Below are 25,074 nucleotides of genomic sequence, written 5' to 3' on the forward strand. Positions count from 1 at the left end.
GCAACAGCGGGCACACAGGCGGCTCCCGCGAGCATGCCATTATTTAGAAGCTTCCATTGCTTTCGTTGAGGACTTTGCGGGACTGAAGTAATCCCTGTGTGCCTACCTCCTGTGAAAAATAAGCCATCAGGTTAAGTTACTGTGGCTTCGGTCTCTGTGACAGGCAGTTAATCCTGATAATATCTGTAGAAAAAGGATGACAGTTGGGTTTTCATTTTCTGATAAAATTACATATGCAAACATATCTGCAGAGACCACTGTTTTCTAGAATCTAAATTTGAGCAATACTGTAACATTGATTCTTGTGTGAAAGGGGGTTATTAGATAATCCAGTGGATAATGGATAGTGCATTAAACTACATTTGTGCCAAAGATAGTGAATCGTTGAAAATGAAAGCTCTTGTAATGATCCTTGTACAATGGTTGAAGGCTTATTATCAAAGTATAATTCAGGGATGGCATGCATCCAGGTAGATGAGATATCAGGATTTAAATGCTTTTGGAGACAGGACGTGGAGAAACTAGAAGAATGGTTAGTGCATATATTAAATAGTCTGTAAATTACAGCTACCTAAGCAAATTGTTGATAAAGGCTTTGTGATTTAATTTCCCAAGTTTCCATACTGCATATTTGATATTATTGATTAACCTGAAAGCAATGTGATTCAGATACAAGGTAATGTGAACATTTAAGAACCAGAACCATTTCAGAGGGCTGTTTTGCTACTGACTTTCTGGTTTTTCTTTTCTTGCTTGCATTACAGATCATAAGCTCTCAAAGGGAAGGTAGAGAATAAGATCTGAATTTGAAGACAAATGTTAACATCACAGCGAGAAAACCAACTCAAGAAAAATTGCTGATTTTTAGCATAGAGATCTATACCAACCGGACTCTTACCAAGAGTTAAGAGCTGGCATAGTCCTGTGATCAATAGATTCTGGAATCAGTCTTCATGGGTTCAAATCCCAGTCCAACACTTAAAATTAACTGAGGCATTAGCTCCTCTGTGCCTCAGTTTCCTTATCTGTGAAACTGGGATAATTTTCTAACTTCTCCAATTTGTCATGAGGATTAGGCAAAGCAAAGTGCCTCCCGCATGATAAATATATGTATACTGTTAGTACCATGTCACTCCATTTAATTGCTGGAACGAAATCCCTGCTTGCAACCATGTTAAAGACGCTGGGAAACTGACACAGATGTGTGGCCTTCATGAAAGGAGTATGTTCATGCAGTAAACTTCATTTGAAGCCATTACAGGAAATAATAAAACTCCAATCATTATCATCAGACGCTCCCTTAGCTTCGGAACGCATCTGTGTACCAGAGTCGTGTGCAATAATGAAGCCAGATGCTAAATTCTTGACGTGCTGATTAAGAAACAATCAGACATGAACATAACTTAATTTTAATGATGGGATGATTTTATTAAGTTAATTTGCAGATAAAAAACATCACTGAAAAGCTGTGACTATTAACAAATACTTGCCTGGCCAGATGGGCTTTCTTTTTCTTTTAGGAGGTTTGGACATTAATACACACTCAGTTCATCGATCTGTGCTTTTTTGTTAGTTGCCTGAATGCTGCACAGAAGACAGAGACGGGGAAATTGGATCCTTTCTGACATCCACCTGTGTGCTTGAGCCCTTGTGAATGAGGGAAATCTCAGACAGAGACACTGCTGTGTTCTCTGCAATTACACTTCGCTCCTGGCCCTGGGATCACAGGCTCGCCTGTAGAAGACCGCTCCACGGGTGAGATACACAATTTGCGAAGGTGTTGAACTAAGCCATGATTTAGTATCCCAGAGGGTTCTTTCCTTTTTGTAGGCTTGCAGTCCATCCCATCTGAGAATCCCCCCCTGCTCTATGCCTGTATGACTTCAGCATGCAGTGGCTTCAGAGGTAGCCAGAGCCAGTCCAGCATTGCCTCTGAGGCTTAGGGCCAGTTGGGAACATCAGGGCCCATCCTTCTGATAAGGCTGTGCTGTGATTTTTAAGGAGACCAATTTTAATCATGCTCTATTTAATGCAAAATCTCCCCTTTGTTTTTTCTTTCTGTGTTCTGGATGGAGGGCTTACTGAGTAACATTAAAAATTAGGTGTGGCCAACTGCTTGGAAAGATGCTTTCAGGTTAAGATTTATTTAAAAGCAACAGATCAGAGATAAAGAGAACTGGCCATTGCAGCATTACAAAAATCAATGTGTCCCTGTAAAGCAAAGAGGATTTGAGAGAGTGGTTACGGCAACTTACTGCCAGGAGCCTTTAAAACCTCCAAAAGTAGACTGATCTTCCTGAAATTTCTGGAGTAGAAGCAGACCTATAGCCCGAGAGGTGCTTTATGATTGATCCAGCTGCCTGGCATCAGGAAGACAGGCTGCTTACAACCGTTTGCAGTAAAATGTACCACCACCACCACGACACGAAGCAAAAATTGAAAGCTACTGAAACAGCACACAAGCCCTTGAAAGGTAACGGTGATGGGAAACACCTGCAAGAAATTTATCACTTTTATTAAGAAACAATGTACAAATTCAAGAGAAAAACCAGGTGTCTCATCAGTTGTTTCAGAACGTAGAAAATGACTCTTCATAAGAATCATGCTAAAAAGACCCATTCAGTGTGGCAAAACAGTTTACTCTACAAAATTTCCCTTTCCTCCTTAACTCTGCTCAGATAACTCAGAAGGCTGGAAGCCAGTGTTGGATAGTCACAGGCTCAAAACCCGAATATGAGCTAATGTATCTTAGCTGTTCTATACACCCTACGGCTTCCCAGCCTTCTCCTCCCCAGGTCTTTGATCTTAAAGCAGGATCCTCAGTGAAAAGCTGGGAGGCTGGGTAAGTCAAATCCCCGCTGTCTCTTCCCACCCCTCCTCCACATAACTGGTTCAGAAATCCCACTTTAAAAACCATCCCCTCTTGGGGAGGATGATGCCATTCCCTGGACGAGAGCAACTAGCACAGAAATGACTTGTGAGTGCAAATGAGGCACGGAGTGCCAGCTAACAACCCCTGCTGCTCTCCTTGGTTCCCGGGCATCTTCTCACATCTCAAAAGATATAAATAATTCAATAGGCCAACAGATTATTACAACCTTTTTTTGGTTAAAAGGTATGGACCTGATTTCTTTTAAATGTAGCCCAAGCTTCCCCTCCCCCAGATGTCTGGGACCCTCACAGTCTGCCTTACTTGATTCAAGATCGTCAGTAGAATGGTTAGCAATTTAAGTAGGCAGAGCTCAGGGGAGGTGGCTCAACACAGTACTACTAAGCATAGACAGACAGACAGTGAGCTCCAGGCATCAGCCAATATCAGCTCGGAAGAGGTAAGCTCCACCCCGGGCAGCCTGCTTAAGAAATGGAGAATCTTTTTTTTTTTTTTTTTTTTAAAGATTTTATTTATTTATTTCACAGACAGAGATCACAAGTAGGCAGAGAGGCAGGCAGAGAGAGAGGAGGAAGCAGGCTCTCCGCAGAGCAGAGAGCCCGATGTGGGGCTCGATCCCACAACCCTGGGATCATGACCTGAGCTGAAGGCAGAGGCTTTAACCCACTGAGCCACCCAGGTGCCCCAAGAAATGGTCTACGGCCATACCACCCTGAACGCGCCCGATCTCGTCTGATCTCGGAAGCTAAGCAGGGTCGGGCCTGGTTAGTACTTGGATGGGAGAAGAAGAAATGGAGAATCTTTAATGCTACCCTGAGAGGTCTCTCTTTGCCCAAGCATCAAATGACACAAGGTGCTAAATACAGAAGGCTCTTCCCCACCCCAGTGCCCGCCGAGACTAGCCAGCAATCCCTGGCCTGTGTCGTCTATCCCTTCTTAGAAACGTTAGAAATCTTATAATTGAGTCTCAGAAAGGTTTCTTCTTATTTGCTTTCTTGCTAACCAGCTAACGAAGAGCAGAAATAGCTATCAGGAGCCGATGAAAGGTTTCTCTGAAACTTGATGGAAGAAGAAATCTTGCAAGTGTTTACTTGGTTCCTTAACACAAGTTGGACATTAGGCTGTGGCTGGCACTGCAGAACAGAGTGAGATGTGATCCCTGGTCCCTCTCTTCTCGGCAGCGTCTACTGTCAGGAAGCTGCTGGAAAGAGAAGGCACACTACGAAGTCTCCGCCCTAGCTCTGTGCATACTGAATGTATCCCGACGCTTATGACTAGCTTCTACTTACAAACATTGTTTACACTCATTTTGAAATGTCACTTCAATCAGTAATGTTAATGGATTTTATCTACATTGATAGTTGTTTCAACCTGAGAATGAAGAGTCATAGGTAAGATCTACTCCCATTTTTCCGAATAAAGTTCTTGAGACCAAAATGCTTTGTTTCTCTAAGGGCAGAGTTACTCATAATCCTATTTACTCCAAGCCGAAGAGAAACAAGCTACACCAAATGTCGGATCTTGATTTCTGGTCCCTTTGATAGGGATCTTCTCACTGTGTATTTGTGCATCTGCCCTGGTCTTTGCCATGTTCCCCTGCAGGGGCCAAGGCCAGGCCCCATCACGTACCGCAGCGGCATACTCATTATTTTGAATTGAAGCTACTTCGGGAACATGTGCGAGGACACTCAGACCCTCCTCTTCTCCTGAAAGCAGAAAATAAGTCTCCCATATGAAAGGTACTCTCTCTATACTAAGAACTATGAAGACATCCTTACTACTGGAAATAGGGACTTTAATCCCAAGAAAGCTGAAGAAACAAAACTTGCTCCTTTTTTACTAATCTACTACCTCAACCCAAATTTCACTAAGAATTTCCTACTAAAGCTCCCAAATATCTATGTCTTTATCCTGTCCATTTCTCACAGATTTATTGCCTCTTTGTCTAAATTGTATAAAAACTGCCTGCCTTGCTCATTTATTTCTGTTTCATTTTTTGGTCTCCCGTGTGCACAAAATAAAATGGTGATTTTTCTCCTGTTAATCTGTCTCGTGTCAATTTCTTAGTCCAGCTAGAAGAATCTTGGGCAGAAGAAGAAAATATCTTCCTCCTCTTCAACTGGCATCGCTGGCTGCATACACTTCCACTGGATACTTGGCAAGAAGATTCTGCAGCTTTGAGATCTTAGGACATCTGACAGAGAGCTGGCAGAAGGTAATATTTCCGACCCCATCAGCCTCCCAGAATCTGTCTACAGAGTTCAATGGGATGAGAGGGGTAAGAACCTTTGTTTCTCTTTCTAAGTTTAGCTTAGCAGGAGAAAATATTGTGGAACTAGTTCCTTGGGCTTAGCTACTCGTCATAAAAATTTGGTGAGGTACTCCTGGTTTTACTGACCCATTTGTTGTATCACCTTTTTTTTTTTAAATCAGTATTTTATAGTTTTCAAGTACCAGTTTTTTACCCCCTTAGTTAAGTTTAATCCTAGGTATTTTATTCCTTTTGGTACAATTATAAATAGGATTGCTTTCTTAATTTCTCTTTCTGTTATTTCATTATTAATGTACAGAAATAAAAGATTCATGTATACTAATTTTATATCCTGTGACATTACTGAATTCATTCATCAGCTCTTAATAGTTCTCTGCTGGTGTCCTCAGGGTTTTTATATATAGTCTTATGTTTTCTGCAAACAGTGAAAGTTTTATTTTTTCCTTACCAATTTTGATGCCTCTTATGTCTTTTTCTTACCTTACTGCTGTAGCCAGGACTTCCAGTACTATGTTCAGTAAAAGTGAGTTTGATGGACATCCTTGATGTCAATCTACCCAAAGAGTAGACTGACATCCTTGTTTTGTTTTAGATCTTACAGGTAAAGCTGTTAACTGAAAGTTTTCCTCACCGAGTATAATTTTAGCTGTGTGTTTGTCATAATGGCCTTTGTTATGTTGAGAAAGGTTTCCTCTAAACCTGTTTGTGTTAAATCTTGTCAAATACTTTTTCGGCATCTCTGGAGATGGTCATATGTTTTTTAGCCTTCATTTTTTTTTTTTTTAAGATTTATTTAAGAGAGAGAGAGAAAGGGAATCCCCACATACACTCCCTGCTGAGCATGGAGCCCAACACAGGGACTAATCCTGGGACCCCAATCGTGACCTGAGCCAAAATCAAGAGCTGGACACTCAACCAAAAGAGCCACCCAGGTAGGTGCACCTAACCTTCATTTTGTTGATGTGATGCATCACGGTGATCGATTTGCAGATATTGAACCATACTTGCATCCCTGGAATAAATCCCACAGGTTAACGAATGATTCTTTTAATCCCATGTATTATTGGATTCAGTTTGTTAATATTTTGTTGAGGATTTTTTTTAAAAGATTTTATTTATTTGACAGAGAAAGAAAGATCACAGGTAGGCAGAGTCAGGAGGAAGCAGGCTCCCTGCCGAGCAGAGAGCCCAATGCGGGGGCTCGATCTCAAGACCCTGAGATCATGACCTGAACCGAAGGCAGCGGCTTAATCCACTGAGCCACCCAGATGCCCCTGTTAAGGATTTTTGAATCTGTGTTTATTAGGGACATCAGCCTGTAGTTTTCTTATACTGTCTTTGTCTGATTTGGGTATGAGAATAATGCTGGCCTTCTAAAATGAATTCAGAAGCTTTCCTTCCCCTTCCTTTTTTGGAATAGTTTGAGGAAAACAAGAATTAACTCTTCTTTATTTACTTAATTAGGATTCATTTATTTATTTTAGAGAGAGAGAGAGGGAGGGAGAGAAGCAGACTCTCCACTGAGGGGGGGTGCCTTACATGGGGCTTGATCTCATAACCCCAAGATCATGACCTAAGAGTTGGACGGTTAATTGACTGAGCCACCCAGGCGTCTCTTAACTCTTCTTTAAATATTTGAGAGAATTCATCTGTGAAGCCATCAGTTACTAGACTTCTGATAATTTTTGACTGACCATTCAATTTCATTACTAGTAATTGGTCTGTTCAGATTTTTTATTTCTTCCTGATTCACTTTTGGAAGCCTGTATATTTCTAGGAATTTATTTATTTCTTCTAGATTGTCCAATTTGTTGGCTTATATTTTTTTAATAAAGATTTTATTTATTTATTTATTTGATAGAGATCACAAGTAGGCAGAGAGGCAGGCAGAGAGAGAGGGGGAAGCAGGCTCCCCGCTGAGCAGAGAGCCCGATGTGGGGCTCGATCCCAGGACCCTGAGATCATGACCTGAGCCAAAGGCAGAGGCTTAAACCACTGAGCCACCCAGGCGCCCCTATATTTTTTTTTTTTCCCCAATTTATTTATTTTCAGAAAAACAGTATTCATTATTTTTTCACCACACCCAGTGCTCCATGCAAGCTGTGCCCTCTATAATACCCACCACCTGGTACCCCAACCTCCCACCCCCCTGCCACTTCAAACCCCTCAGACTGTTTTTCAGAGTCCATAGTCTCTCATGGTTCTCCTCCCCTTCCAATTTACCCAAATTCCCTACTCCTCTCTAACGCCCCTTGTCCTCCATGCTATTGGTTATGCTCCACAAATGAGTGAAACCATATGATAATTGACTCTCTCTGCTTGACTGATTTCACTCAGCATAATCTCTTCCAGTCCCATCCATGTTGATACAAAAGTTGGGTATTCATCCTTTCTGCTGGAGGCATAATACTCCATAGTGTATATGGACCACATCTTCCTTATCCACTGCCCCTATATTTTTTATAGCTTCTTAGTATCCTTTGTTATTCTGTGATATCAGTTGTTAACACTTCTTCATTTCTGATTTTAATTTCAGTCCTTTTTTTCTTATCAATTATGTTTATTTTCTCAAAGAGCCAGCTCTTGGTTTCCCTGGTCTTTTTTCTTTTACTCTCAGTTTCACTTATTTCTACTCCGACTTTTATTATTTCCCTCATTCCACTAACTTTGGGCTTTCTTGATTTTTTTTTCTAGTTCCTTTACATGTTATGTTAGATTGTTTGAAAATTTTCTCGTTTCCTGAGGTAGGCCTCTAATACTATAAACTTCCCTCTTGGAAGTGTTTTGTGTCCTAAAGCTTTTGGATTGTTATGTTTTCATTTTGGATTTCTTCATTGACCCACTGGTTAGTTAGTAACATGTTTAGGCTCCATGTGCTTATGTTTTTTTTTCCCCTATTCTGGTAATTTCTAGTCTCATACTACTGTGGTCAGAAAAGATGCTTGATAGGCTTTCAATCTTCTTGAATTTATTGAGACTTGTTTGGTGGCCTAACATGTGATCCATTCTGGAGAATGTTCTATGTGTACTTAAAAAGAATGTGTATTCTGTTGCTTTTGGATGAAATGTTCTATATACATCTGTAAAACCCATCAGAGCCACTGTTTACTTATTTTCTGTCTGGATGATCTAGCCTGTTGATGCAAGTGGGATGTTGAAGTCCCCTCCTGTTACTGTCAATTTCTCCTTCTGTTAATATTTCTTTGATGTGTTTAGGTGCTCCAATGGTGGGTGAATATTTGTAATCATTATATCCTCTTACTAGATTGATCCCATTATCATTATATAATGGCTTTGTTTCAAAGTCTATTTTGTGTAAGTATTGCTACCCCAGTTTTTTTCCTTTCATTTGCATGAAATCTTTTTTTCCATCTCTTCACTTTCACTCCATAAATGGTCTGAAGTAAATCTCTTGTAGGCAGCATATAGGTAGGTCTGGTTGTTTAATCTTGTTATGCTATGTATTTTGTTTTTAAGATTTTATTCATTTATTTGAAAAAGAGAGCGTACAAGTGGGGGGCGGGGAGCAGACAGGGAAGGAGAGGGACAAACAGACTCTGTGCGGACCCCAAGAACATGACCTGGCTGAAGGCAATTGCGTAAGCAACTGAGCCACCAAGGCACCCCCTTTTATTTTTATTTTTTTCTAAAGATTTTATTCATTTATGAGAGAGAGGGAGAGAGAACCCTATATCTTTTGATTAGAGCATTTATATTTAAGGCAATTACTATTAAGTATGTATTAGTGCAATTCTGTTCGTTATTTTCTGTTTATAGTTTTCTTTCCTTGTAACTGATGACTTTCTTTAGTGTTATGCTTGGCTTCCTTTTTGTCTCTCTATTATAGATTTCTGGTTTGTGATTACTAAGAGGCTCATATATAAGATCCTAAGTACATAAGTCTGTATTGCTGATTGTTGCTCAAGTTCGAACACATTCTAAAAGAACTTCAGTTTTATAACCCCTTCACTTTATGTATATATTTTACACCTTTTTATTTTTTTAGTCCTTATTTAGATATAATTTAACTATTAGATATAATTGATTTTATTACTTTTAAGTCTTTTAATCTTCATATTAGCTTTGTGATTGATACATTACTTTGACTATATTTTGGCTTTTACTTGTGAAATTTTTTCCTTTTCCTAATTTTCTTCTAATTATGGGCTTTTCTTTTCCACTTAAAAAATTCCCTTTAACATTTCTTGTTAAGGCCAGTTGAGAGGGTGATAAACTCTTTTACCTTTGGTTTGAGAAATTTCTTCTCCCTCCAATTCTGAATGACCATCTTGCTTGGTAAAGAACTCTAGGTTATAGGTTTTTTTTTTTTTTCAGCACTTTGAATGTGTCAAAGAGGGATGCCTCTTCTTTCTGGCTGCAAATTTTCTAAAAAAATCATACAGCTTTATGGAGGGTTTCCTTATACATACCTCGTTGCTTCTCACGGGCTCCTTTTAAGATTCTCTATCTTTAATCTTTGACATTTTAATTATGTGTCTTGTTGTGGATCTCCCTTGGTTTGATCTTGTTTGGGGCTCTCTGTGCCCCCTGGACCTGGATGTCTGTTTCCTTCCCCAGGTTAGATAAGTTTTCTGCCCTTTTCTCTTTTTCTCTTCTTTCTGGGAGTCCTAAATGTGAATGTCAAGATGCTTGATGTTGTCCCAGCGATCTCTTATCTCATTAAAAATTTCTTTTGCTCTTCAGGTTGCGCGCTCTCCATCAGCCGGGCTTCAGATCACTGATCCACTCCTCAGCATCCTCTAATTTGCTGATGATTCTTTCTACTGTATTTTTCATTTGTTACTATAGTCTTTCACTCTGATTGGCTCTTTTTTATATTTTTTCCTTGTTGAAGTTCTGAGTTCATCCACTCTTGTGTCTATCAGGTAGACTGGTGATCTCCATTTCATTTGGTTCTTTTCCTGAAGTTTCGTGTTTTTCCTTAGAGCACATTCTTCATTGTGTTTGTGTTTATTTCCAAGAAGTAGGTATATCAGCCACTTCCTTTCTAAACTTGAAGAAACTGCCTGGTGCAAGGATGTCTGGTGTAGACTGTGGGCCTGGCCAGAGCTGGAGCAGGTGTGAGGGCTGTCCTCTACCAGGACAGCTGAAGCTGAAAGTGAAGGCCAGCTGGGGGATCCGGGGCTTTTTCTGCAGGGGACATCCTGGTAAGACAGCGGGAGCCACAGGAAGCCTGGGCGGAAAGTCCCACAGCAGTGTGTGTAAGGGGGGCCAGCAAGTCATCTAGAGTGTCCCGAGATGCTTTGCCCCTGTGTCACCTTGTGTTACAGCTGAAGCCACAGTCAATGCTGTCCAGGTCTACCCAGTGTGTGCTGAGGCCCCAGGCTCACAGAAGCAGCCCGGAGCCTCTCTACCTCCGCACCATCAAGGTGGAGGAGTGTAAACAGGGACACGCTGCAGCTTCTCTAACCTGAGAGTGTTCCAGCAGGCCCCTTACTGCTTGGTAGGAAGCTAATCCTATAAGAAGCCATGGTCTAAAAAGGCAACTAGAATATTACTTGTGCCCCAGGGCAGATAAATCTGTTCAGTCCCTCAGTTTACAGGGCTGGGGTGGGGGGTTCCCAGTTGTTACGTCTGTCTCTTTCTCTATTCTCTCTGGTGTCTCTCCATCCTCTGTTGTGCAGAAGCTGTCCAGTCAGCCTTCAGAGAAGGGGAGATCAAGGTTTTTCTACTTCAAACTTCACTTAAGAATTCAAATTAAATGGATTAAAGCTACCCCAATAAAGGGGCAAATAAACTCTGTATACAAGGAAAATGCTTTCAGTAAGAGGTAGGAGGAATGCAAAGACATTTTTGTTGAGGGAAAACTTAGAACAAAATCTGAATGTGAAAAAAGTTGTAGGTTTATAGACTTTATATATGGTCAGTAATGGCTAAGATGAGAATAAATTTAAGTTCTAACATTAAAGAGTTTTGTTTATAATTGATGAAAAGCAAACCAATAACCTCAGATTCTATGTCTTCATCAGATCTTTGATCACTCAGGAAAACTGACTTTTCAATATCAAAAGAGCCAAGTTTTGCTCACAATTATGTAACCTTTAGTATTTGTCTTTAAAATCTTTTATTGTCACTTTGGTTAAATATTCCAGAAGGCTCAGGGATCCTATTTAATAAAATGTTCAGACATTTTGATGTTTATTGACACACTTTCCAAAATCAAATTCTATAGTCTTATCATCACAATCTAACTGAAATATTCCAGGGGGCTCATGGATATTTCGTCTCCTATATAAAAAGAGTACACTAATTAGGCTTGTTAACTTACATGGGAAGCTCTGTCCACTGAGTGATACTGAACCCTCTAGGATTATATGTAGAAATGTTATTAAAAGCTGTATGAAACTTTCAGAAATCAGGTATGTCCTAAAATGTTACCTTGAAGTGTTGTGTGTCACAGAAATAACTGAACTTCCTTGTCAACTGCATGGTCATGAACTTTAATCAGATCTCTAACCACGGCCACTTTTAAGCCTTTCGTTGTTTCCAGTTATACTCAGATGCTTTTACAAGCCCTCCTTCAAATATGTTTCATCTGCACGAGACTCACGGAAAGAAATCAGAGTACAGGTTTCTGATAAAAAGATCACGCAACTGAACTCTGTAAGAATTAGTTTAAGCACAACAAGAACACCATGGGACTGAATGAGTTGAGGATGATTATAATTTTTATGACTTTCTTGTGTTAAAACATTGTTTTTCCAGATTTAAAGAAATTAAGGTAATTGTAACTTACAGCAATTTGATAAAATATACCTCTGTGAATAAAACATTTATCTTCTACCTGATCCCTTCAGAACTCAAAAACTCCCAGTATTTTTATATTTTCATAATATATTCACTTGTGTAACTTCAATAAGAGTAACAGGACACAACTGGAAACACTGGTTATATTACTGGGGTTTTGACTGGAATGCCTAGTTGAGGGAGACCTGCATAAAGTCAGGTATTACCAGAGAGCTTAAGGAACTAAGGTTGACTATACGGAACCAAGGAAGCCCTCTGAAAAAAAAATAGCCTAATATCTTGCTGACAGAGTTCCCAGCAGACTTACCATGTGAAGAGGGAAGGTCACTTCCTGGCAGATGCAAGAAACTTGGGATACTTTTGGGACCTTGAGAAAGAATGAATCCAAATCTCTAGGTGTTACAGTTGAAGTCTGTGGCAAGTATTTGACTTGGCTTTCAACCTTGAAAGGCTGTAAAGTTCAGTCTGGAGAGACCTTATAAAAAGAGCCTATGAGACCAATCACAATTCTTGCTGCACTTAAACCAAGTTTTAAAAAAAACTAGGCTTCTTTCGCAAACCAATTAGTCTCAACTGGGCTATATTTGGTAAAAATGAGTGTGATTATAAAGAGAAAAACTGTTTCAATAACATACCTTTGTGAATACTATTTCCAAATTCGGTTCATTATAAACTAGATAAGATCCTGATTTCTTCTGGTTTTCTCCAGGGCCTGGCTACAGCTCCCCCAACTAACATTTTTGGGTGTTTTTTGTTTTTTTTTTTTTTTTTTTTTACCATCCTTTTACTTGGAATAACTTGATAACCAAAAACTTCCCTTTCTCCTGAAGCCCCGCAAACTGCACATAAACAACTTAAACGTCAGAGAAATCACAACAGCTCAGATGTAGACAATCTCCATGCCCGCTGCTCGATGGGCTATTCAAAAAGATCGCCATAAAACTCAATTTACAAACCCAGAAAATACATCAGATTGCCACTGCCTGTCATCCAGAAATCCACTTGACTGGCTACACTCTGAAACTGGTTTCTAATTTGATCCAATCATGAACCACTGCTTTTGTTTCCACAGAAATGGCCTATTCATTCCTGATTTGAACCACTGGACTGAGAATACATCACCGCCTCCTGAAATGAGTTTAACTACCTCCCGTCAGAACCCAGACTGGTTCACTGAAATGGAACAATCTGTCAACTGTTAATGTGTGAGACTTCCAGGGAAGTTTCAGAGGAGGGAACTGCAGGGGCCCCGGGCAGGCCATCTAGAGTGCACCACGATGGCGTACTCAGGATTTTGAATTGAAACCATGTGGGAAACAACAGGTACAAGGACACTCAGACACTCCTCTGTGAAAGGTACCCTCTCCACACTAGAAAACAGGGGGAAAAAAAAAAAACAAACCACCACCTTTATTTAAAGCCAAGGAAGTTGTAGAAATAAACCTGGTTATATTTTTACTAATCTACTACCAGAGCCCAAATTCCTTACTAAAGCACCCAAACATCCATTTTCTTTATCCTGTCAATTCCTGACAGGTTTACAGTCTAAAATGTATATTTTTTAAAATGCCTGCTTTGGTCTTTTGTTTAGGTTTCGGTTTCATTATCGGGACTCCGGGTGCACAAAATAAAACTGATTTTTTTTTTTTCTCCTGTTAATCTGTCTCATGGAAATTTAACTCCTAATCCAGATGGAAGAACCTTGGACAGGAAAATTTCTTCCTCCCCTTCATTCTGACCCGCCAATTGGTCCTCCAGCCCAACAGCTAATTCACTGGCTTGGATGAATTCCTGAGGTTTTTCACCTTCCCTCTCCCTAGGCATCTAGCAGTGCTGAGTAAACTGAGCTCAAGATAGGATGAAAGGAGGAAACAAGGACATTATTTTCCAACTACAGCAGGACAGGGTGGTTAAGATTTTCAGCCCCAGTTTCAGGTAATAAAATATATAAACATTTTTACATTCACCCTCATGTTCATACTTATGGGCCAGATCTTAACATGCCAAGTATCAATACTTACAACAATCTAACAAAATACATGCTACACAGATATAAATACCTTGTAAAAACCCACAAAAACATCTGAGAGGCCCCAGAGAATAGAGGCATAAACAGATACAAGATTACAGGTGTGGGAAACTATACAATTTTTCAGTGGAAACGTACACAAGTGAACAGAACGTGTGGTGAGGACACTGGAGGTGGGGCTCAGGAGGGAAACAAAATAAGGCAGAAGGGGGGACGGGTGCTCAAGAAGTGACCTTAAGTTATTAGAATGCTTTAAAAATGTCAGGTAATCTTCCCAGAAGAACAGATTGTGTCTAAATACTTTAAAACTTGATAGAAAGTTATCAAGAACATCAATGATTGTTTTAGATGGAAAGGAAAATTAAAGGATCAAGAAAAAAGTCAAAAAATGAAAAAACATTTATAATGAGAGGACAGAATTGTGGTAAAGGCTATGTAGGTATTACATTAATATAACTAAAATATCCACCACTTTCTCCTATTTATCTATGGCACTGGTCAAGTTGTTAAGTGAGTACACAGGTATATGTACACATGTACACACACACAGTATACTTTCTGGCTAGTGCCATCTGCTATCTGATCTTTGCTCTAAGGGTAGAGTTTTGGCTGTCTTATTAAACACCAATCTCTTTTGTAAACAAACTCTATCTCTGAGGTACACAGTTACATAGTTTTGACCCAGAGAAAGAGGAAAAGCATTTTAATAGACATTTCTCCTTCTGTTGCATGGGTCTGGTCCTTTACAAAATGGTTTATTTGCCTATTTCATAAAAGCTGAAATTAGTTTCAACCTGGATTGAAAAAGCAGTTATCCTCTGGAAATAAATGGTCCAAAACCAAGTTGTTAATGAAAGTTCTAGTGTCCATTAGACATATTTTCTTACATCTGGCCACTAGAGCGAAAATCAACTCAGAGCATTTCAGACATTCTGTTCTTACACACGTTCATTTTTTGCTTAAGTGCCATAATCTGTCCATATATAACCTCTTGTTAATAAAACCAGCAGAGGTGTTCAGACTGAGGAATGTGTACTTTCTAAAACCAGAATCTAAAATCTAATAGACTCCGTTAAATGCTGTCTGTGTGCACCAACGCATTTCAATTCCTAAAAATTTTCATCAACATAAAAAGGATGACACTGAGTTAGGACAGCCTGTTAAGACCCCAGACACACAGCAATCCAACAGCCCCTAGGGACACGTTCTTCTATGAAGTGATTTTTTTAAAAAATAGCTTTTGTTTTTAAGAGGAGATTTAACCCATGCTACTTATAGCACCATCAGTGTGAAGAACTCTACATATTTCAAAGAAAATGCCTTTTGATTCCATGAATGGGTTCACGCCAAATTCAGCATCTTTTAGAGCAGACCAGGGATCAGCACTGGAAAGCTGCCCACATCTAGAGCAACAAATGAGTCTGAAAACCCGTGATTAACGTGCAGACGACAATGAGGCGGCTTAAGTTATTCCCCCAGAGCGACCCAAAGGCTCTGGGACTTATCTCAGACCCCATCAGAGACCGGCTGTAGGCAGGCAGCGGCGGACACCTGCCACACCACGGCGTGAGCCAAGCACATCTGCAGAACCACACCGCAGTTTAAGACAGTCCGTGCCCAAAAGCAAAAGGAAGGTCTCTGTGCGCAAAAGAAGCAGGTACTCCTGTGCGGTTAATGATGGGGGTGGGGGGGGCACTGAGTGAAAAATGAGGCAATGAAAGAACAGACTTTCATGTTCTTTTCTCCTCCAATATTATCGCAGAAACTACACACACACACACACACTCCTACACACACAATACTGATACTGTTCCTTGTTCTCAAAATCACCCCAGCAAGGAAAGACCACACCTCCAAAATGATGAGCCAAAAGGGGCATCATATTTCCACACAGAGCGAAACACATTACCTCCCAACCTGCTGTAAACACTCAAGAATATGAAGATATCTCACAGGAAAGAAGAGGGGAAAAAAACCCAAACCTTCATTTTCGTTGCGACTGGACGTGATTCATACACCACCCCCCCCCGTACTAGTCTCCTCCTTAGCCTGACTGACCACGACTCTGTCAGCCCGACAGGCAGAGCTCAATCTCTCTGGTTAAGCAGCCTTCCCAGCAGGAAAGGCACCCACTGGCACCAGCCCGGAGCTGTGGCCCTCTGGGGGCCGCCGAGGGCCAGCCGCTCCCAGCCCACCCGGCAGCACCGTCTCCGCCCGGAGCTACAGGGCTTCACGCCAGAACACGTCTCTCCTAAGTCATACGCAACCTTTCTTTCTTATTAACTGTGCCTCAGAGAGATGCTGCAGGTCTGTTCTAAGCAGAGAAAGCAACAGACTTTTGCATAGGAAAAAAGAAAAAAAAAAACAAAAAAAAAGGTAAGATGTGGGAAAGGATTCCCACCAGCCCTGCTCCAGTGTGACCAGGGCTCGGCTCAGGGACAACTGCTTCTTTTCCGGTCCCAGTGTCACCGGTGTCTCAGCTCCGTTGTTTCCCGATGATGATGCATCTGACTGGCTGACAGGGCTGCAGGGGTTGGGGGGGGGGAGGGGAAAGGTGACAGAAAAAAGGGACGAGGCCACAGGATGATAATGACTGTGTGGCAGAGAATCATCAGAATGGCAACAAGAGACCACCACCGAACACGGATATAAAACTGCTAGCTGTGGGGACTCAGAACTCAATAAACAAGTAACAGTACTAAATATCTTGGTAAACAAGTAACAAACGCGCTGGCTGTTCAAGAGCAGAGAACTGTTCTTGTTTCTACTTCATGGTTGAGGGGTTTCCATTTGGAGTCCACAGACACAAGTGGACTCTGTACAGCCTTAAGAAATCTGAGAAGTCCCTCCTTCTGAGGATTCTCTGGTACATGGTTGGTTCAACACTTCAGCGCTGACGAATGTGGAAGGGCGGCCAGCCCTTCACCAGACCCTAGCACATCACGACCCTGGTCTCTGCTCCGGGCAGGCCTCAGTTCTTCTTGTCCTTCTGAAGCTGGCTTTTTGTGGTCCCTAGGTTGTTCCACACTTCTGTGTACATTAGGGTGCCAATGAAGACAAACAAGGTACCCAGCCAGTGCCACAGAGTGAAAGGGTTCTGGAAGTACAAGATGGAAAAGATGAGGCTGACGAACTTGCGCAGGGTCACGACAAGGGTGACGGTGAGGGAGGCGCACTCCGTGGTGAGAATGAAGACGCCCCGGATGCACACGTACCTGGGGGGGTGGGGTTAAGGTGGTTTCGGTAGACTAGAGAGAGAACACCAGGGAGAACATTCTGGCATCGCTCTTGGTTTAAATGCTCATATTCTAAGAACCAGAAGACATGGGTGGGTTACGGCTGCTCGGAGGCTCTTCCTCAGTAGAACATCGCACTGAATGAAGGTCCTACCACTCATCTGCGAATCCTCCCCTGAAGCTGCCTGCAGACCGCCCACTGTTCTCGCTCTGAGTTCCTCACATGGTGTACGGTGGCGGTCCCCTCCCAAGTAGTGACAGAAGGTAGGTAACACTTTCAATAAATGTCAGCAAACCTACTTTATATAAGGACCCGGGCTCCCCTCTTTGTCCAGAGAGGAACTCTGCCGGCCAATCTACTAGGTGACATCAGAGGAATGAGACAAATCTCGACCTGCTTCGTGGCTTCAGACCCTTCACGATTTTATAACCTACTTCAGGCTGTTCAAAGGAACCATTTAAAAAATTAGGTTTTAGTTAGTTTGAAATTTCTTGCAGAATTTTGTGGCAGCCTGAGACCTATCCTAGGCACTGAACAACTCCGGCAGAAATCACAGAGCATTCACGTCCTAGACTATTACTTGGTGATCCATTGATTTCTACACCTCCCCCCAGAGCAGTCCCTTTATGGTGCCCAGTGACTTACCGACCTGCTGCAGCGCTAACCTCTGGCCCCCCACGAAGGCACTAACTGGATGGACAGCTCTGTCTCCGGTAGTACAGAATAGATCAAGGCAGAGACAGAACTCATGTCCTACACCGTTAGAAGAATAAACATTCCTCGGTCAAAAGACCACAGAGCAGACCTCATGGCAGAGGAGCACAAAGGATACTGAGTGATGACATTCATGAGGAGGTAGAACCACATGATGGGCACTGTCACACCAATGACCGGAACTTGATACAGTTCTGCAAAGTTGGAGAAGGGAGATGGTCATATTTCTGACAGCTGAATGGAGACCGAACGTAACAGAGACAGCAACACTACTTCCCTCGCAAGCAGAACTGGATTGTACGCCACTTTACTTCCCTTGACTCCAGGCTACATCAGTCTCAAGAGTCATTACATTGGTTTCTTAAATTACTTATGGCAACTGTAAAATAAACTCTTTACCATACACCTGACTAGGACCCCACTTTACAAAGAAACACTGAGAGGCACAGAGAAATTACAAATGACATGCTCTTACCTGACAATCGACCCAAGAGTGAAGACAACCCACAAATAAATGCCGTTTGGAAATATACACGATCCTACTAGTAATCGAAGAATTCAAAACTAAACAGGGTTCTGCCATTTTAGACTCTATTAAAACAGCAATTAAAAATGTATAAAATCCTAATCTGGAAAGGCAGTAGTGGAATTGGCAGCCACTCATTTGGTAGTAGTATCAACTGGGGTGTGTGTGTGTGTGTGTGTGTGTGTTTTTTAAATCCATTTCATAATGCTCACATTAAGGGACCACACCAGTATTGACAGTCATTCTTAGGAATTAATCCTTATTAATTCAAAGGAAGAAAAAAGTTCTCCGTTGAAGGAGTACTATTTATAATGTGGAAAAACCAAATCAGTCTCAATGGCTGTGTAAGCCTTAGAGGAACTTTCACTAAATGAGGCGGGACACATCTGATGAAAAAAGAATCATGAAGATTACACACACTCACACAAAAAAGAAGGCAAGTGAAAAAGCAAGTATGAAATGTATCCACACAAGGATGACGACTATGTAAGCAGTGTCTGGAAAGAAAATGCTAAAATGAAATTAGCTGACATCGAAGGCTATAGAACTGTAACTTTTCTTCCTTTAAATGCATTCTTATGTTATGAGGCTTGCATAGCAAGTATTTGGGAAGAAATAAAATATTCAAGCTCAAAGAGACTAAGGACATAGTAATTCTCAAACAATCAGTCTTTAAAACTTCCTAAGGTGTTTGGGGGGGGTAGAATTATTCTGTGTAACTTAGGAAATTCTAACAGTGACAGTGAGATCTCCTTAGTAAAGGAATGTTACTTTTCTTTTGCAAAACATAAAAATGTGTGTGTGTGTGTGTGTGTGTGTGTATGTAATATAACTGTCTAGACTAGTGGGAAATCCCCATAATGTGGTATTCAACTGTCTTTGAAACACTGAAAAGACAAGTAGCATTATTACTGTTTAATAGCTTCAGAGATCCACTGTATCAATTTGCTATGTAAGAGTCAATCAGTAGGACTCAAAATATTTAGGTGGATATTCAATTCTCATAACAAATTCAAGGATAACAGGTTCATCTGAGATAACCTAAGGCAAGCCAGAGGAAAAAAGAAAACATACTTAACTCAGGGATGATTTTGAAGAAGTTGAAGGCATACTCTAAAATAAAGATTTTACATAAATACCATTCCTGTGACTTTTAGAAGCAGCATTCTAGTAACTAAATCAAAATCAATCCCAAGGAATCTGATAATATTTTTATGTCAATGGTCCATCGCTATGTGGAAACTCTCAAGGGACCTTAAAAATTATTGTGTCAAAAGTGGCTATGTGTCGGGACGCCTGGGTGGCGCAGTTGGTTGGACGACTGCCTTCGGCTCAGGGCGTTATCCTGGAGTCCCCGGATCGAGTCCCACATCGGGCTCCCAGCTCCATGGGGAGTCTGCTTCGCTCTCTGACCTTCTCCTCGCTCATGCTCTCTCTCACTGTCTCTCTCTCTCTCAAATAAATAAATAAAATCTTTAAAAAAAAAAAAGTGGCTATGTGTCAATTACATCTCCAAAAAAAAAAAAAAAAAAAAAAGTCAGAAATGATTGAGTAATTCAGAACCTTAAAACCTTTCTGACAGGGGCGCCTGGGTGGCTCAGTGGGTTAAGTCTCTGCCTTCGGCTCAGGTCATGATCCCGGGGTCCTGGGATTGAGTCCCGCATCGAGCTCTCTGCTCAGCAGGTAGCCTGCTGCCCCCTCTTTCTCTGCCTGCCTCTCTGCCTACTTGTGATCTCTGTCAAATAAATACATAAAATCTTAAAAAAAAAAACAAACAACCTTTGACACACTACCTTCATTACACACTTTCTGTGGGTGAATGGGACAGACAACACTGCAAACTCCAACAGAAAGCATTCACAACTTCCTAATGCAGGTTCTGAGGGCAAACAAGTTTACGGCGCACATACCGCCACTCCACAAAATACACCTACCATTTTAGATATGAGCAAGGAGAAAGCCTTAACTTTACATATGTTTATTTGTTCCTGTGTGTTCCTTTGTCTGTATAAACACTACATCTTTTAGTCAATCACATCAGATAGGTAATTCCCTTCAAGTTAATTGGCAATTTATAGCTAGTTGATTAAACAGTCCCTTTAACAAGTAACAGCTAACTTACCCTGTAGACATCTGAATGACTTTTGCTTATTCCTGCTGCTTTATTTCCTACCCTTTACCCTGGTAAAAAGCCCCCTTGTGGTTTGTTTCCCCTCACTCCAAGGGAGCTATGTGTGTGTGAGTGTAAGTGGGTGTATGTGGGTGTATGTGGGTGTGTGTGAGTGGGTCTGCCTTTGCCTTTGCAGCAAAGGAAGGGCAGGAGCAGGCAGAGCTGATGGCTGCCCGGTTTCTCACGGTCCCACCTCTGCGGGGTGGTACTGCTATTTTTTGGCATTCTCAAAACATCAAACATTCCACATGCAAACACAAACACACAAATTCCAAAGCAAAATAGAAAATGTGAAGATACTCTATTACACTGTTTGCAAATAACTGAGAAGCATCTGGAAAAGCTTTTGCAACTACAACGGCTGACAAACAGCACGGTATCCCCGGGAGGTGGAGTGGGGATCATGGCTCCCCAGAGGGCGGTGATTTGGATAAGATCGTGAAAAAAGCTGTGGTCAAGTCAATGGCGAAACTGAGAAGTGGCCCCAGAAGCTGCCAGGTGATTCCACCAGCTAACCCCACACTCACCTGACTTATTGAACAGAACTGCATGGTCATAAATGTCAGAAGCCAGGAAAATGAAGCCAGGAAGCGGAAGGGCATGCTGTGGGAAGAAAGAGTTCATGTGAATTTACATACAGACATATTACAGAATACGCAGGGCAGCTTCACAATGACTCCCAGTTTTACAAGCTCTCTGACAAGCAGGATCAGGAAAAGCAATTCAGACTTGTTAGGTTCAACGTATCCAGGGCTTCGGACCTCGTGACACTGTCCAGCAGGCTACTGACCCAAGCCGCAGCTCTGGCCCTTACGGACTGGAGTCAGAGATCATCACACACTGAACAAAAAAATGGAGCCAGCATCCTTCCCTCAGCAAAAGGGAAGCTTAAACTCACAGTCATTCAGCCCGTTATGGGGCAGCTTTCCCGTGCCAGGTACTGTTCTAAAAAAAAGATGTGAACCTGAGAGCCTGTTCCTTATTTTTTTAATTCCCAGCCACACACTCCAGCCCCAGCTAAATATCTCAGCCTGACTGTCTGCAGCTTCAGTACGAAAGCTGGCAGTGACGAACCTCTGAACCCTGAGGCCGGCATCTCTACCGCCCGGGGCCTTGAGGGGCTGTGCTGTGGATGTTCTCTCCATAGGAGAGAGGCTGGGGGAAGAGTACAGTTAGAGGGGGCGGCTCTGGCTTAGCAGTTTCCAAAAAAGCAGCAGAAGCACAGAGAATTAGCTCACAGAACTCTCCATCAAGTAAAGAGCGCTCCCTGGAGGGATGCTGTCCCCCCTCTTCCCTCAAATGCTTGTCCGCCTGCCCACGGCCCCCTCTGCATGGGGTTTTTGGAACTTATTTTGCTGTTCCAAATTTCCATAGTAGTTTTACTCGATTTCATCCACAGTAACGCTGGGGGGGATGAACATCAGCAGATGTTGTTCCTGGTTACGGGACATGCTAGGCTCACACAGACCGATCACGAGCGGCTCATGCAGAAAACAGTGGCTCAGAATACACACTCGTAGCCTATTAAAAATACTTGGTCCTTCAACTACACCAGAAAAACGCATATTTCGTTTGAAATGACAGAGTACAGCTGAGTAATTTTTAATCTATCTCAGGCTCAAGAAATTGCTTACATTATAAAACAAAGCCTCCTTGGAATGTTTCCCAAATTGTTTGTATAAGGTCTCCTGGAAAATACCCATCCGCGCTGACATCAGAAGTGCAAACGTCAGTGCCCCAATCCCTGAAAACACAAAAACCAGGTGATAAGATACTGGATTTGCTCATTTCCACACATTTTCCTAAAGAATGCTGACTGTTCTACACTTATTACAAGCCAGCTGTAGAACATGTACAAAATTTTTTAAAGAAGTAAAAATCAACCACATTATCACTACCCACTCCTTGATAGTTTGCTCTCTTTACATATTTATGTATATATTTCATGCTAACATGGGATCATAATGAATATACAAATGTACATCTTGCTTTCTTCACAATCTTTTTTTTTGGATTTTTTTTTTTTTCCTTCAAGTATGAACCCACGGCTCCATGACTTTATCATGTGGAGGGACCATAGTAAAGATCTAACAACATGAGAATGATTAGATTACTTCCAATTATTTCACCATTGAAATCAATGTATATCCTTGTACATAAATCTTTAAACGAAATGTTGATGATTTCCTTAGGGTAAACTTCCCGAAACAAAATTACAGTCAGAAGTTGCAGACATTTTTAAAACAGTATATAAATTTTTCCAGAAAGGCCATGTCAATTTCTACCATAAACAGTTTATACAAAAATGGTTGTCTTACTGCACCCCCTACAGCAATGAGGATAATTGTTCACTATCTTGCCATTTTAATAGGCCAAAAATAAAAAGGTACTATATTTTGGTTTCAATTTGCATCTCTCTGATTCTAAGAGTACTGAGGCTGAACACACAGTAATCAGATATTAATTTTTCCCCATGAATTGTATGTTTAGTTTTCTAACAGTTCACAACGATTTTTTTTTCGTAAAGAAGAACGGCCTTAAAGGGATAGATTTTCGAGGCCAAGCAGCAGGGAGATTCTAGTTCTTTCGTTGCTGTTTCTCTTCGGCTTACTCCCACTCTGTTACTGCTGTCACGGACTGCACTTGGAAAGAGTTTCACCTCCGTATCCGACAACACGAGGCCAGAGCTCTACAGGAGTGATCTAATGAGTTCCACAAAGAGATACTCATATTTTAAAAAATTCCCTAGGAGACTCTGATGATCAGTCGGGTCTGGGAACACTCATTACGGAGGAGCTAACTTATGAAGAAAATGAATCTAAGATTTAGAAATGAGTCCCTTGGAAATTGAGTGCTTCTACTCAGGAGACAGACCAAGAAGAAACAGAGGACACTCTAGGCACTCGCCCAGAGAGGGTGACAGGCAAACGATGTGCGCTTTTCGTTCCATACCACTGGCAGCCACGGAAATCATGGAACCATGTTGTAGAACCCATTACCCTGAACGCGGATATTTTCTTTTTTCATGTTTTGAACACCGAAGTTCAGAGATAGGTGACCCCAGGTGCCTCTCTCTTCTGTGGCATAATCTGTTTAGCCAAAGCTTCTTGCCAAGAAACCCGTCCCTTGGGAGAAAACTCAGCAAACAGAACTTCAGAGGCAATTAGCTTTATTGTAATCACTGTACTTGCCTAGCAGCCACCTTAAAAATGCCTGGAATCCATCATTCTCACTCGAGCTGGACTGGGAAGTCTAGGAAAGACAGGAAAATACCAGGTAGAGAGACCAGAACTACATGCAAGGTGCCCGGGTATGAAGGAACGATCTGTGGTGCCCTCTTCTCCCCGCTCTTCTCTCGCAGAGACCCAAATCCTTCCACGGCATAAGCATGTCCATGTACCGCGTCCATCAAACACCCCGGGGTCCCCACGGCAAGCAGGGAAGAGAAACGATTTGTGAAGCGATTCTTACCACCTGCTTTGCTGACATGAAAGTGCAGATAAATATCCCCACAGACACCAGGGCAATGGAGGTATATTTGAAAATGCTGTATCTGCGAAAACAAGAACGAGAACACCTCAGAAGACAAGCACAGATACGAACTTGCACGCGATGCTCCCAGTCAGAGGCTGTGTGAGAGGACCCGTCGGCGGAACCCAGAGGACGGGCTCGCGCAGGAAGTCTGGGCATGAACGAAGCAGGATGCTGACTGGTGACTCAACTCCCTTTCCTCGTGTCACTTAAAATTGTTTGTTGGTTTGTGGACCGAGAGGTTGTTTCGTCAGAACACCAAAACAAAAAAAGACATGGGCCAGACATGCTCTGCCATCCTGCTCGGGTCCCAGGGAAAGGCGGACACATCTGAACTGCCACCTGTGGCGCTTCCGGTCTTCAGGGACCCAAACCCAAGCGTCAGAGAGACACCACACAAGAGGAAGAACGGATCATAAGGGACAAGTAGCAGGATTCAGTCAGGGGGGCAGGGGAGAAATCATTCAACTGGCCATTGTCAGGAGAGGATTTTTTTAACACCTCTGACTGACTTAAATGTTTTTAAACGTCAGCACAGTTGGATAAAGGAAGAAATATTACACTAATAGGACTACTGGCAGTAAGAACAGTGGCATTTCATATTAACTAAAACAACATCATTAATATCCCTCTTGGGCTCGTACTGATAAAGCGGAAGGACTCAGGCAAGGACAAAAAGGAATTAAATTTACAGGGTGAACCAGTCAAGGTTTTCTAGTTAAATACTTTGTACAGTTCTGGTCACATCGCCTCGTAGCAGGCCAGCAGGCCTGGCTAAGCAGCAGATTGGGGGCCAAGAGCAAGCTGCCGGTGGAGAGAGAGGGAGATGAAGGAAGATGCCCTGAGGAGGCAGATGTTAAAGTAAGGGCACTCTGGAGTCTGGAAAGATCAAGACAGGGAGAGGTTTGTAATACAGGCTTAAAAATGAACAAAGGGC

At 41.9% G+C, this 25,074-nt stretch overlaps 1 protein-coding gene across 3 annotated transcripts in view; it reads right to left on the reverse strand.

Moving 5' to 3' along the window:
* Window positions 1-3,653: 3,653 nt before the first annotated feature.
* The window catches only part of SLC35B4 (solute carrier family 35 member B4), a 49,203-nt gene continuing 27,782 nt past the window's right edge, over window positions 3,654-25,074 (reverse strand). Inside the window, exons 5-10 of one of the 3 annotated variants that reach the window (XM_044246594.1) lie at window positions 24,078-24,159; window positions 23,798-23,858; window positions 22,241-22,350; window positions 21,134-21,209; window positions 18,029-18,104; window positions 11,288-17,174 (exon numbers count right to left, since the gene is read on the reverse strand). In XM_044246594.1, the coding sequence (XP_044102529.1) occupies window positions 16,931-17,174; window positions 18,029-18,104; window positions 21,134-21,209; window positions 22,241-22,350; window positions 23,798-23,858; window positions 24,078-24,159 (649 nt within the window). In that variant the 3' untranslated portion in view covers window positions 11,288-16,930. Of the gene's footprint in view, window positions 4,092-11,287; window positions 17,175-18,028; window positions 18,105-21,133; window positions 21,210-22,240; window positions 22,351-23,797; window positions 23,859-24,077; window positions 24,160-25,074 lie in introns of those variants that run through there. The other 2 variants (XM_044246596.1, XM_044246595.1) reach the window with 2 other exon arrangements.

This window comes from Neovison vison, chromosome 4, assembly GCF_020171115.1.
Source record: "Neovison vison isolate M4711 chromosome 4, ASM_NN_V1, whole genome shotgun sequence".
In the NCBI taxonomy this organism is placed as follows: Eukaryota; Metazoa; Chordata; class Mammalia; order Carnivora; family Mustelidae; genus Neogale; species Neogale vison.